Raw genomic sequence first — 12,771 nt, forward strand, 5'->3', positions numbered from 1 at the left:
GGTCACAGTGCATCTACTTCACTCTCAAGCTCGGAGAAACACACACAACTGAAAATGGAGGGCAAGGACAAAAACCTCGCTTTCATTTGGCATGATTAGCAAATCAATGCTGTGTAGATTAGTTGTTTATTTCAAGGTCACTGAAATGAAGTGCAACAATGGCTTACAATGAAAGTAAAGTGAGGGAGGGGTGGGGGTGGGGGTTGCATCCCTAATACAAACGCAGACAATCTCAGACTGATTATATCCTTTATGAGAATGTGAGACATGAAGCAGGAATCAAACCGAGCTGATTTTTGGAGCTTTTGTAATTAATTAATGAGCATGTGTTGGCTTTGAGTGACGCTTCAGTGATTTATAGAAATGACACAGTAACAACAAATGAACTCCTCTGTGGGATTTATGAACTGGATATCAAACACAGTTGAGGAAATGAAGAGGAGACAAAAAAAGGAAGTCTTTACAACATATACACAGGTTCTTCAGTGTCACACAATTATGATTTCAAAGAGGTGATGTCGAGAAAACAAAGGACGACATGGTTACTGTCGTTAAAATAACTCCCGTCAGCGGGGACAGTCTGTACAGAAGGTTTGCTGACGTAACGTCAAAGGCTGTAGGTGTCCTCGGGTAACTCTCCCAGGAGCTCGTCCAGGTCATCATCTGCAGATCAGACACGCAGAGAGAGGTAACAACATGCAATAATGTGTAATTCAGATGGTAGAAAACGGAGAAATCATTACCTGCCTGGAATTGGTGTTGAAAAAAATGATCGTTTCCATGTAAATATTAGGGCTGAGCGATTAATCCGTTTTCAATTCGAATTCGCGATTTGAAAGAATGAGATTAGCTACTCGTGAAGACCACGATTAATCGAACGTGAACTATTTAGTTGAATGTTTGCTTGTAACATTTGATTTAAGAATTTTGTATTGCGCTTTTCATTATTATACTGTATTTTCTGTTTTTTCATAAGATAAATGCTGGAATAATGTTACACATCACAGATTGTTTACAGCAATGTCCTATTTTCAGTGAATTTTTCATTTATTTTGTATTACTTTATTTAACATGAGCGTAGATGGCGCAGAATGTACTGTAGCTAAAATAAATAATTGCAAATCGAATCGTAATTGCAGTATCTGGCAGGAAATACGCAATTACATTTTTTCCCCAAATCGTTCAGCAGTTACAGTAAATATGTAAACCTAATTTTTTTTCAAGACTGTTTTGCTCATTTTTGCCTTTATTAGACCACAGGCAGGAAATAAGCATAGAGAGCCCCCCCCGCCCCCCCGCCTGGAAATGAACTTTGTGGTTGAGCTTGGACAGTTTAATGTTGTTGCTGTGTATAGATAGAATCAAAAGGTAGCGTTCAGTGTGTCTATCTAAACAATGCTCAGTCTCCTATACAAGTGATCGGCTCTGAAAATCACCATCAACTGCAACAGAGTTGCAATTACAAGAGCTGTCCAGACTGAGCACAGAAAACGGGAGCGCTTAACAAAACATTAAGACGATCATGTTACCTAAATGTTGTCTGGGTCAATTTATCAAGTGAAAGAAAAAAAAAACCACACATTTCATTTTAGTTTTAAAAAGTCTACAGCCAGGCTTTCGGTCTAAAAAAAGGATGTAATGGTCCTTACACACCAAAAAAACAAAAACGCTGGATGGATGAAAAACCTTTTTTTGACTTTGCTAGCAAAAAAAGTAAGATGTAGTCGGAGGGTGGTGCCAGAGGAAAGGCCACATTGCTACCTAAATCAAAACGGTTTATCCTCTGCGCAGTAATGGACTGCATTTATACTGTATAGCGCTTTTTACCATTTTACCTCTCAGTTATCCAATGGCAACGAGGTCCTGAGCCAAAGCTGTCAAGCTCAGCTCCACACTTTGGCTTAACTTTCATCAGCCTGACTCACTGTCTTTTACCATGATAGTGTCCTATATTAATGTAGTAATTTAGTACTAGAGACTAGAATTAATCTCTCTCGGTCTCTCATTACAAGTGTTATTACATATTAGAGAGGGACTAGAATTAATCTCTCTCTCGCTTATTAAAAGTGTTATTACATATCAGAGTGACTAGAATTAGTCTCTCGCTCTCTCTCATTACAAGTGTTATTGTATATTAGAGGCCCCACCTGCATCCCAGCCTGAGTCCTGTGCTGCGGTGTTCCCAGAAGGCTCTCTGGGGCCTCTGCTGGAGCCTCCTCTAGTGTGTCCTGGGGCTTTAGGGTCTCCGCCTCCCTCTGAGCATTTGCCCCCCTCCAGTCCCTCGTCATCCTCCTCGTCGAACATCAGCTGCATCCGGGACACGGGCTCCCGGAGGAGGGCGGAGGGCGGCCGAGCGGGTGGCCGCAACATCGGCTCCTGGATAGCAAAAAGAGACAATGTTTTGAGGGGACAGCTGACAGGTCGACGGAGCTTTTCTGGATGACACATTTCACATTTGTTGGACTGTGCTATTCTTGTTTTTTAGGCCGCCGGTCGCGGTGCTCACCAGGACGAGCGGGGGGAGCTGAGCGGAGGACAGGCTGACTCCATCGGGGGCGTAGATCCTCAGCAGGTTGTTGGGCGTCACGTTCAGGTAATGGTTACGATGGGAGGGGGAAAAAACACCCACCTGTCCACAGAGAGTGAGCCATACATTGGTTTGTGGCCACTATATATGCAGGTTACGCTAAAATACTGAAGTGCGGTTCCCATCATTAAAGTTTGAAGAAAGGGAAGCGGGGAGTCTCACTTGTTTGAGCAGGAGTACAGCTCCCACCTTCAGCTCCTCCACTCGGTCCTCCAGGAGACGCCGATGCACTGTTCCCTGAATCTCCCCTTCAGTCACATAGATGAACAACAGAACTATGAGACAATCCCACACAATCATTTAGAAACAATAAATGGTTACGTCCAAGATGTCCTTACTCTCCACTTACCATACAACTCACACATTGGTTTGTGGGGGAGAAACACAATAGCAATAAATTAAACGTGCGTTGATCTGCAAAATGAAATCTTATTAAAGATGCTATATTTAAGCAAATTAACACCTTCATCCTCTTTAATTCTAGACTTTCATAACAACATTTGACACAATGCATCCAGGTAATCTTGTTGGAAGGTCTAGACTTTCCTTTTAAAAGAATACTCCACAGATTTAGCACTGCATAACATCACCTCACAACCCCACTCCTCCTAAAAAAAATAAGAATAAAAATCGACGCAGCCAAATCAGAGGGTGTGTGTGTTTATTTGGCTGCAACTAAGAATCATTTTCATTATCAATAAATCACAACATTTCTTTCCATTTACTTTTTTACTCTATAACATTTCAGAAAATACCCAACTCCATCCAGAATTTAACCCAACCTGTCAACAGGAAGGAAACAACATTTTTTAGTATTTTTGCTTGATAGAAATGAGTTAAAGGTGCAGTGAGGAATACTTTCGCAAAGATTGTTGATAATTGAACTTGCCAAACAAATACACCCCTCCCCCTTCAGAAGCTCCGCCCCCCAGATTCACAGACAGAACTACTGGCCGGCACATTCACATGTCTATGTCTGTCTGATTTGTCTGTTGAGTCATTGTTTACAAAGAAGATGTTTAGTTTTGTCAAAAAGCTTAGTCATGTTGTCAATATAAAATTGTACTACAGGACAATTCAACAGACAAAAAAAACCACATGATCCATTGCAACAAGCCGTTTTGGGAATGTCAATAGTGATCTGAGAAATGTACCAAAGCGAGTGAGAAAAACTGTAACACCAGCGCGCACAGAAAACAGAGAGCTAGGGGACTGTGAGGAGACATTTCGCTGAATTTGACGAAAAGTGTATTGGATTAACATCACTTAGTAAACCTTTTAGCCATTCAATTTGGTGATTTAATTGTCCTGCCAATTGATTAATGGGCTACATTTTCAACACTATATAGGCTAGTCATGACAGGCTGACAGCAGATTTGGAGATAACTGCCTGCTGGAGACAAAAGCTGGAAACCTTCCAGCAGGTGGGATGCACATCACTGACAGAACGCTCCCTCGTGGTGTCACAGGCACTTCAAACCCACCCACTGCTAATCACTGCCCATCTACTGCCGTTGCATCACTAATAAGCACTTGAGTCCTGCGTCGAGTACGACATCCACTCCTAAGCGTTTAATCAGCACACCCTGGGTGGCCGCTCTCTGGCGGCCACGGCAACCGGCTAAGCTCAAGAGGAGGATCAGACAAAAAAGCTTGACGGCTCATGGCGGAGCAGGAGAAGGAAAAGAAGAAGAAAGAGGCTTCCTGCTGTCGGGGCAGAACACAGGAGCGTGTGTGTGTGTACTACATATGCACGTATACATGAGTGTGTAATCAAGTGTGTTCCTGCGGCTGAACTCTGCTCTCGTACCATGTGGAGCTCAATCAGGCGAGTGCTCAGAGAGCAAATGGCAACCAACTCTCTCTTCTGTATTGCAAATTGATACACTGCTATAATGAGCCAGTGTGTGCATGTGCGCGCGCGCGTGTGTGTGTGTGTGTGTGTGTGTGTGTGTGTGTGTGTGTGTGTGTGTGTGTGTGTGTGTGTGTGTGTGTGTAAGGTACTTCACTGTCACATACACATACATGTAGCGAAATTCCTTCTCTGCATTTAACCCATCCCTCAAGGGAGCAGTGGGCAGCCATTTACAGTGCCCGGGGACCAACTCCAGATCTGAGCCAGTGCCTTGATCCAGGGCACTGACTGGAGGACCCATAGGGCCCTATCTTTCACTCAGCGCAATTGCCTTTGTACATCGACGCATGTATCATTACTTTTTTGCACCCGATGCACAGCTGACTTTTCCCTCCGTTTCAGAAAACAATTCCGCCACAGACCAGGAAACACCTAGTCTAAAGTCAGTGGTGCTAGTCTAAAGTCAGTGGTGCTAGTCTAAAGTCAGTGGCGCTAGTCTAAAGTCAGTGGCGCTAGTCTAAAGTCAGTGGTGCTAGTCTAAAGTCAGTGGTGCTAGTCTAAAGTCAGTGGTGCTAGTCTAAAGTCAGTGGTGCTAGTCTAAAGTCAGTGGTGCTAGTCTAAAGTCAGTGGTGCTAGTCTAAAGTCAGTGGCTGTCTAAAGTCAGTGGCGCTAGTCTAAAGTCAGTGGCTGCTAGTCTAAAGTCAGTGGTGCTAGTCTAAAGTCAGTGGTGCTAGTCTAAAGTCAGTGGTGCTAGTCTAAAGTCAGTGGCGCTAGTCTAAAGTCAGTGGTGCTAGTCTAAAGTCAGTAGTGCTAGTCTAAAGTCAGTGGTGCTAGTCTAAAGTCAGTGGTGCTAGTCTAAAGTCAGTGTCGCTGGTCTAAAGTCGTGCGGCTTAGTCTAAAGTCAGTGGTGCGGTCTAAAGTCGTGGCGCTAGTCTAAAGTCAGTGGCGCTGGTCTAAAGTCAGTGGCGAGCTCCAAGTCAGTGGTGCTAGTCTAAAGTCAGTGGTGCTAGTCTAAAGTCAGTGGTGCTGGTCTAAAGTCAGTGGTGCTAGTCTAAAGTCGGGGCACGTTATTCAGATGCTATTTTAGATGAGGAAATATTAGACTTGGCCATAATGAATAATGGCGGATTGACACTGCATCTGTCCGAGGGCATGCTCCTTTTGCAGCAACTTATACATAATTAGGAAAAATAACAGAAAAGCAGTGGTAGGTGAAGAGGCACTTACAGTACAGTCCTCAAAACGCCGTAGCATTCTTTGTGGCTTTTGTTTTACACAACATTTCCATGAGGATGCTGATGCATAAATGAGGAAATATTAGAGGACTTAAGGAGACGTGATGTTGAACTACGGCGGGATTGGACACTCCGGCGGGATCTGGTCCGGGAGTGGCAATGTGCTCCTGGTGGAGCGTGTGGACGGAGATGGAGTTGGGGGAGGAGGAAGGGGCACAACAGGAGCAGGTGGTGCGTTGGAGGCCCACGCTCCATGGCTGCAGCAATCCTCTCCAGACTTGAGGAGATGCGCCCAAAAGGCCGCCGCTGTGATTGATTTATTGCACGTTACGCCCAAACCACACCTAGCTACTTCAGACCAACCCATTTTAGATTAGCGTCGGGCGCAAGAGTCATTTATCCCGCCGGTATAATAGCAACAGCGCCAGAGATCCACCCACAGAGCTACTTGCGTTTCACGTTTGATACCCTGCGTTTCAGTTCGTTAAAATAGGGCCCATAGACTGTTAATATTAATAGACAACGCATCCGGTTCAGCGAAGTGCTGCAAACGCGGAAGTGCCTTGAACCTGCATTCTATCGGAATTCCAGCAGGGGGCGACACATGCAGTTGCAAAAGGAGGTGGGTTTCTGTAGAAGTCTATGAGAAAGTGACCAACTTCTCACTTGATTTATTACCTCAGTAAACTTCATAATGAGTTTATGGTCTCAATCGCTAGTTTTAAGTCTTCTGCAACACAGAAGGACGTTCATTTTTTTAATTATGGTCTCGCCGATTTTTAAAATCGACGATAAAGCAGGGGGTGTTTTAGAGCGTGGCTATGATGTGATTGCCAGTGAAAGTGCGTAACGTAGAATGTAAGCAGCTCCTCCATCTCGTCTCAAATCATCACATCCGCAACCAGGATGGCTGCGTCCATAACGGCAAACTCAACGACGGATAGCATATCTCCACAAACCAATGGGTGACGTCACACAAGCTCTGTCCATTAATATGCAGTCTATGGGAGAACCTAGTACATGTTTTTTGATGGTGGGGGAAACCAGAGCACCCGTAGGAAACACACGCAAACATGGGGAGAACGTACAAACTCCACACAGAAAGGCCAGGAACGACCTGGATTGTGAGGCCACAGTGCTAACCATTGGGCCACCATGCTGCCGTGTGTGTTTGTGTGTGTGTGTGTGTGTGTGTGTGTGTGTGTGTGTGTGTCCACTACCTGTTGGGTCTTTAAACACGACCTTGGCATCGGCGTGTGTGTGGATGATGCTCTTCAGGAGCACGGCCATGTTGGGCACTTTGTTTCTCGCCAGCTGTTTCAGTGCAGCCTACAATGACGAGGGAAAAAAAACATGTCAGCGTGAATCAAATGACGCAATGTTGAAGAAATTCTTTCGAAAATGTTCAATGAGATAAATGCCTGTTAAGTCACCATCAATCGTCGAATGAGGTAACAAGCCCCTGCTTTTGCAAACAAAATTACAAGCTGGCAGTGCATGGTTAGTGACTGGGAAGCAAGTTTAAAAAAATGCACCTGCAATTACCGCTTATTGCCATAGGTGCCGCCGAGGCGAATGAAAGAGAGAACTTCGAGATAGTAATTTTCACTCAACACTAATGCAGAATTATTTGAGAAGTAGCGTGTAAACATTTTAAGAGCTGTAACAGCTGATCAATCAATTAACTGAGTGTCTGAAAATGTATCCGCAACCACTTACATAATCTGTTAATCTTTTAAAAGAAAAATATCGAACATTTAAAGCTTTTTCTTCAAACTAATTAATTCCTGCAAACTCAGAAAGGCTGAAAAAGGTGACACATCACCCATCAGCACCCGCCCCCCCCAAAAAAGGTCATTTTTGCCAGAAGATGGTCCAGTACCGAAACGTTGCCTATTATTAAAACTTTATATTTTTTGCAAGTAAGACAGTGTGCGGGACTTTTTCTTTGCAACTCTTGACCTACTTGTCCACCTCCTACGCACCTGTCTCACGTTGTAGACGTGCAAAGTCTTTTTCTGTATTGACATTTCTTTTCTTTCTTTTAAAAAAATAAAAATAAAAAAAAACACTTCTTAAATGTGAATATGTTCTAGTTTCTTTACTTCTCTAGGACAGTAAACAAAATATCTTTGAGTTGTGAGCTTAGCCAGCATCCTGCCACTGCCTCTGTGCATGTAGGTGCGGCCTGTGTCAACACAACCTCCGACAGAAACCAACACGTTTAAGCGCTCGCAACGGCGCAATACTGGCGAGTTATTCCACAGAGGACAGAACCCGGGGAGAGCAGAATAACAGCCGACTCTTCATTAGAGTGATTGATGAGTGATTGTACTGTTTATAATTGCAAAACTCCTCTGGTACGGCTCCTCCATTTGTCCTGATTAGGCCAATAGACCTCCAGCAGCGCCACACAGTCTGTTATGATGGAGGATAAATCAATTTAAAAAAAACTTGCTTGACCTAAATAAAAACTTATCGCAAATACTTGAACTGGACTGAAATGGGAAATGGTTTTTAAGGAAGACCTTTGCATTGACGTTTACGTGTGTAAGGGAACAACAAAAACATGTGCACCGGTAACAGGTAATCACCTTTCGGAGCACCATGACCACACTGTAGGAGTGCAGGAAGCATGAGGGGTTCCTCTCATCCAATCCCATCTCTGCCTTCATCGCTGCCCAGGCACCGCCGCTGAACTCGTCTTCTTCAGTCTGCGAGCTGGAGCCCTTTGAAAATCGAGCAACATGACATCATGACTTTGCGTAAACATACACGCCACTTTCCTAAAGCCAAGTGGCGTGTTATCTGTACGCATTTTGAGCTATCCGCGTGTAGGTCTACGCTGCATACAGCGGACGGCAGTCCGCAACGTCACAGCATAAACATACACCTTCTAAAGCCACGTGGCGTGTTATCGCGAGGCTACGGTTGGGTTTAGGAAAAGAACAAATGTGGAAAGGAAACATCACATGCGGGATCCCCGGTCTCCTGAGTGAAAGTCCTGTGTTTTACCCGTCCTCCACCCCGACCAACCTCCCTACCCAGATTTTCGCCCTTTCGTACTACTTGCTACGGCGCCAGTTCACACGCAATCGCAAGGTAATGTAAGTCAATGGAGTCCAAACGGCGTTGATAAACACACTAAAAAGTGAGTATGCATCTTATGCCAATAATGGCATACGAATTGGCGTGTCATACATACGCTACTTCATGAGATCAGTCTGAATCGAGCCAAACTGTTTATACACTCACAAAGACTAACAGTTACTTTGCACACCTGGCTTTATATATATATATATATATATATATATATATATATATATGCTTATTATCCCCTCTGCCTCTTTACAATGCTCAGATGGTCAATCGGATTGTGTGAAACTTCATTTCACACAGCCACCTGGACCACTTAAATGTCTGGTTTTGAAGGTACAATGTCCAAAAAGAGAAAAATGTAATTAAAATTAAATTAAACGTCAAGTCACATCACAAATATCAAAGCATGTTGCAAATAGTGAAACCCTCACTTTTTTTTTTAATGAGCTGCTGTCAACAAGACAACAAAAGTCATGTTGGAAACAATGAAAGTATTGTCAGCTGCAGACAGGAAAATTATTAGTTATTGCTCCTCTGCTCCACATACAAATGTGCCTTTATCTTTGATTTGGTCTGACTTTGTTTGGACATTTATTGTTTCTCTTGATGCAATAACTTGATAAAAACATCAATTCTGTGAAAGCAAATTCATCTAGTTTCTACGCTCACTTATTCTGTTCTGTGTTGCACAGAGGCGGCAGCTATCCCAGCATGCATTGGGGGAGAGGCAGAGGGGAGGGCCGTCATGCCGCTGCTACTCCTCTGTTCTTCATGAGCACTTGTTTCCCGTTGATGATAAAAACAAATCTCTCTTTTGTTTCAGAGACAAACATAAAAAATAACATTTTCAAACTTGAAAGGAGGAACTTCCCAGGAGGACCTGAAGGCAACACAGAGTAGTTCAGTGTCCATATGACCAGCCGCAGGCATTAGGAGGAGAAGCGTGTGGAAATGTCTACTCCTTTACATTAGCTGAAAGAATTAGTCGATTAACAGAAAATTATTCTGTAACTATTTTGATAATGGATTAATCATTTTTAAAGTAAATAAACAATAATTCACCGGTTCCAGTTCCACCAGTGTGGATATTTGCTGGTTTTCTTTGTCTTCTATAATATTAAACTAAACATTTGGGTTTTGGACTGTCGACTGGGGAAAACAAGACATTTGAATATTAACTCGAGCTTTGGGGAATTGTGACGGGCAATATTCTACTATTCTCCGACATTTTATAGACCAAACAATTTATAGAATCGTCAAGAAAATAATCAATTGTTACTTTAAAGGTCCCATGGCATGAGAATTTCACTTTATGAGGTTTTTCATCATTAATATGCGTTCCCCCAGCCTGCCTATGGTCCCCCAGTGGCTAGAAATGGTGATAGGTGTAAACCGAGCCCTGGATTTCCTGCTCTGCCTTTGAGAAAATGAAAGCTCAGATGGGCCTATTGTTGGCATATTTTCTGGACATAGTTATGCTGGAGCTCTCTACAGCAAGGATTAACAAAGCCAAATCATCTACTATAGACCTGTGGAAAGGTGCAGCAGCACAGGTAGCAGTCCTAATGACCTCAGCATCACAAGAAGTAGAGGAGGGCGACTAGGGAAGGTGTGATCTCCGTTTTTGTTTTTGCTCATTTGTTTGTTTTTGGTTGTCCTCCAGACAGAGAGGGTGGGGGGTGGGAGAGGGTTTGTGATCTTGTTATGTGTTGTTAATATAAAAAGAATAAAAAATTGATCTAAAAAAAAAAAAAGAAAGAAAATAATCAATTCATTCGAAGACAAAAATCCATATCAAATGAAAACATGCTCCCATGTGTTTTGTGCTTCTGTCTGTGCTTTCATTACCTGGCTTGGTGACCGGGCCACAGCACCATGAGCAGGAGTCTGAGGAACAGAAACCACGATGTCGTCCAGGCTCTGGCCCTGTGGCTGAGAGAGAGAGAGAGAGAGAGAGAGAGAGAGAGAGAGAGAGAGAGAGAGAGAGAGAGAGAGAGAGAGAGAGAGAGGAATTAAATTATCACATGGCCCCATGGTGGAAAAACAATAGAAACCGATAAATTTCCATTAAAGCTTAGGTGGCAAAAACCACAGAGCTGCAGCGTAGTTTTTAACCATGAGGTTGAGATCACATGATTTCACAGCTCTGGTGCTTTTCATTTAAAAAAAAAGGAGGCATCATCGACGCACTGCAACCAGGCAGATGCAAACAGGAACTGTATATGGCAGAGGGGGGAGCGCCAGCGCTCGATGAAACTAACCTGCTGTGGTAGGAATCCAGCGGGGCCGGGGAAGCGCCGGGTCCTGAGCTGGTGAGGCTCAGAGCGAGGCCTCTTCTTAGGAAGCTTATTGGAGGCTGATACCAACTGGACCAGGCGGTTGGTGAGGACTGGCGTGTGAAGGGGATAAGGGCTCAGAGAGCTCACACAGGGGGAGGAAGAGGACGCTGGGGAGACCGTCTCAAAAAGGACGCGGGCCTGAGGGGAGGGTACAGGAGATGCCCACGGTCTCTGAGGCCTGTTTAGTGTCCTGGAAATGGGGCTGGGGGCAGGAGAAGGCGCAGTAAGGCCAGGGAAAACACGAGGACTCTGTGGAGGGGCTGGCAGGCAAGCAGGACGGGGATTCAGGGATCGCAGAACAGGAGTGGAGGAGCTCCAAGGAGGTAGGTCATGAATAGATGAGCCAGAAGCCTGGCATGCAGTGCTCAAGTGTCTCAGGGTCCGATTAGGTTGTGTCTGACTTGCTCCACAGGTCGGGGGGCGCAGCGTTTTGGCAGAAAATGCAGGATTGACCGCGGGCGCAGGTGGGGTTGGAGCACGAGGCGGCCCCATATGGCCGTCAAACTCATCCAGGTCTGCCAGGTCAACGTCCCAATCATCAAAGTCATCCTGAGCCACGCTGGGCTTCTGCGGCCCCCCGGCGTTGCCGTGACTCTGTTGCGAGGCCAAATGAGGCTGAGAGTTATTCAGTGTGGGAGGGCGGGGCTGAGCAGAGGAGGAGGAGGGCTGCCTCAAACCCAGAGCAACAGTTTGTCCAGCAGCAGTGTGCGTGCTGCTCCTTGATGCTGTGCCATTACACGGGGCGGCTGATCTCGCTCCAGTTTGCTCAAGGCAGTTTTTCTCCGGCTCTCTGTGAGCAACAGAGGAAGCCCGCAGCGTGCAGGATGACACAGCAGCTGCCACATCGGCTGGTCCAGACGCTGAGCGGACAGCCCAGTCTGTCCCGAGCAGGTCCTGGGAAACACACACACACACACACACACACACACACACACACACAGTGTGAGAGAGGGGGAACAGAAGGAGGATCATTATGTTACAGAATGCGAGCAGCCTTGAGTAACAGTTAAGTAAGATCAGGTGTGTCTGCTGGGAATCACCTCATCATCAAAGTCCTCGCCAATGCTGAACAGGCCAGTTAATCTGCAGGTCTGTAACGGAGGTTAACAACCGATGATTAAATGTCTCCACGTCATGTGCAGCAATAAACGTCCAAATGCGATTTAACGGTTGAAACTAGTGTGTTACCTATGTGCATTAAACGCCTTGGTAGCATTTGTAGCATAGCTTAGTTAGCTCAGATTGTTTTTAATTTGTTTGCTGGATTGGTTCACTTACCATCGCAGTCATGAGATATCGCGATGAAAACTGTATTTGACCAGTTTGCACACCAAACTTACTGAGACATTGGATGCCATTCAATCACTACGTATAAATATTTGTTGTTGTTTGGCTCCCATAGCTCTTAATTTAAGAACGAAACGCTGCTAACCAGCGAGCTAAATGAAAACTGTGGGTGGGCTGAGCTGCTGCTAGGTACCGCGCCTCCACGTTCAAACACGACGTAATGACGTAGGATATATTTTACAAAGAGTGTTAAAACATAGCGTGACAATTCACTCCTACTCCCAAGTATCTTCGTTTTTCTTTTCTTTTTAGCTAAAGTACATCGATTTCACTGCGTTATTCCTCAATTCCTGTGTTAAATTAAAACTA

At 44.7% G+C, this 12,771-nt stretch overlaps 1 protein-coding gene across 1 annotated transcript; it reads right to left on the minus strand.

Moving 5' to 3' along the window:
* Positions 1-112: 112 nt before the first annotated feature.
* Positions 113-12,615, minus strand: hrob (homologous recombination factor with OB-fold). The gene is made up of 10 exons (XM_039826081.1): positions 12,394-12,615; positions 12,156-12,206; positions 11,038-12,009; positions 10,625-10,708; positions 8,272-8,406; positions 6,898-7,006; positions 2,750-2,835; positions 2,507-2,629; positions 2,148-2,376; positions 113-663 (listed from the first exon to the last, which is right to left on the minus strand). Exons 1-10 carry the CDS (start codon positions 12,403-12,405, stop codon positions 608-610), a joined length of 1,857 nt encoding a protein of 618 aa, XP_039682015.1. The 5' UTR covers positions 12,406-12,615; the 3' UTR covers positions 113-607.
* Between the last annotated feature and the right edge of the window lie 156 nt (positions 12,616-12,771).

The sequence above is a fragment of the Perca fluviatilis genome, chromosome 15 (assembly GCF_010015445.1).
Source record: "Perca fluviatilis chromosome 15, GENO_Pfluv_1.0, whole genome shotgun sequence".
NCBI lineage: Eukaryota > Metazoa > Chordata > Actinopteri > Perciformes > Percidae > Perca > Perca fluviatilis.

Bases quoted from the DNA above. Each gene is read 5' to 3' on its own strand.
- hrob (XM_039826081.1), bottom strand. The intron at 10,709-11,037 runs GTTAGTTTCATC...TCTCTCTCTCAG, and splicing joins CTGGATTCCTACCACAGCAG to CCACAGGGCCAGAGCCTGGA. The intron at 2,377-2,506 runs GTGAGCACCGCG...TTTGCTATCCAG, and splicing joins AGCTCCCCCCGCTCGTCCTG to GAGCCGATGTTGCGGCCACC.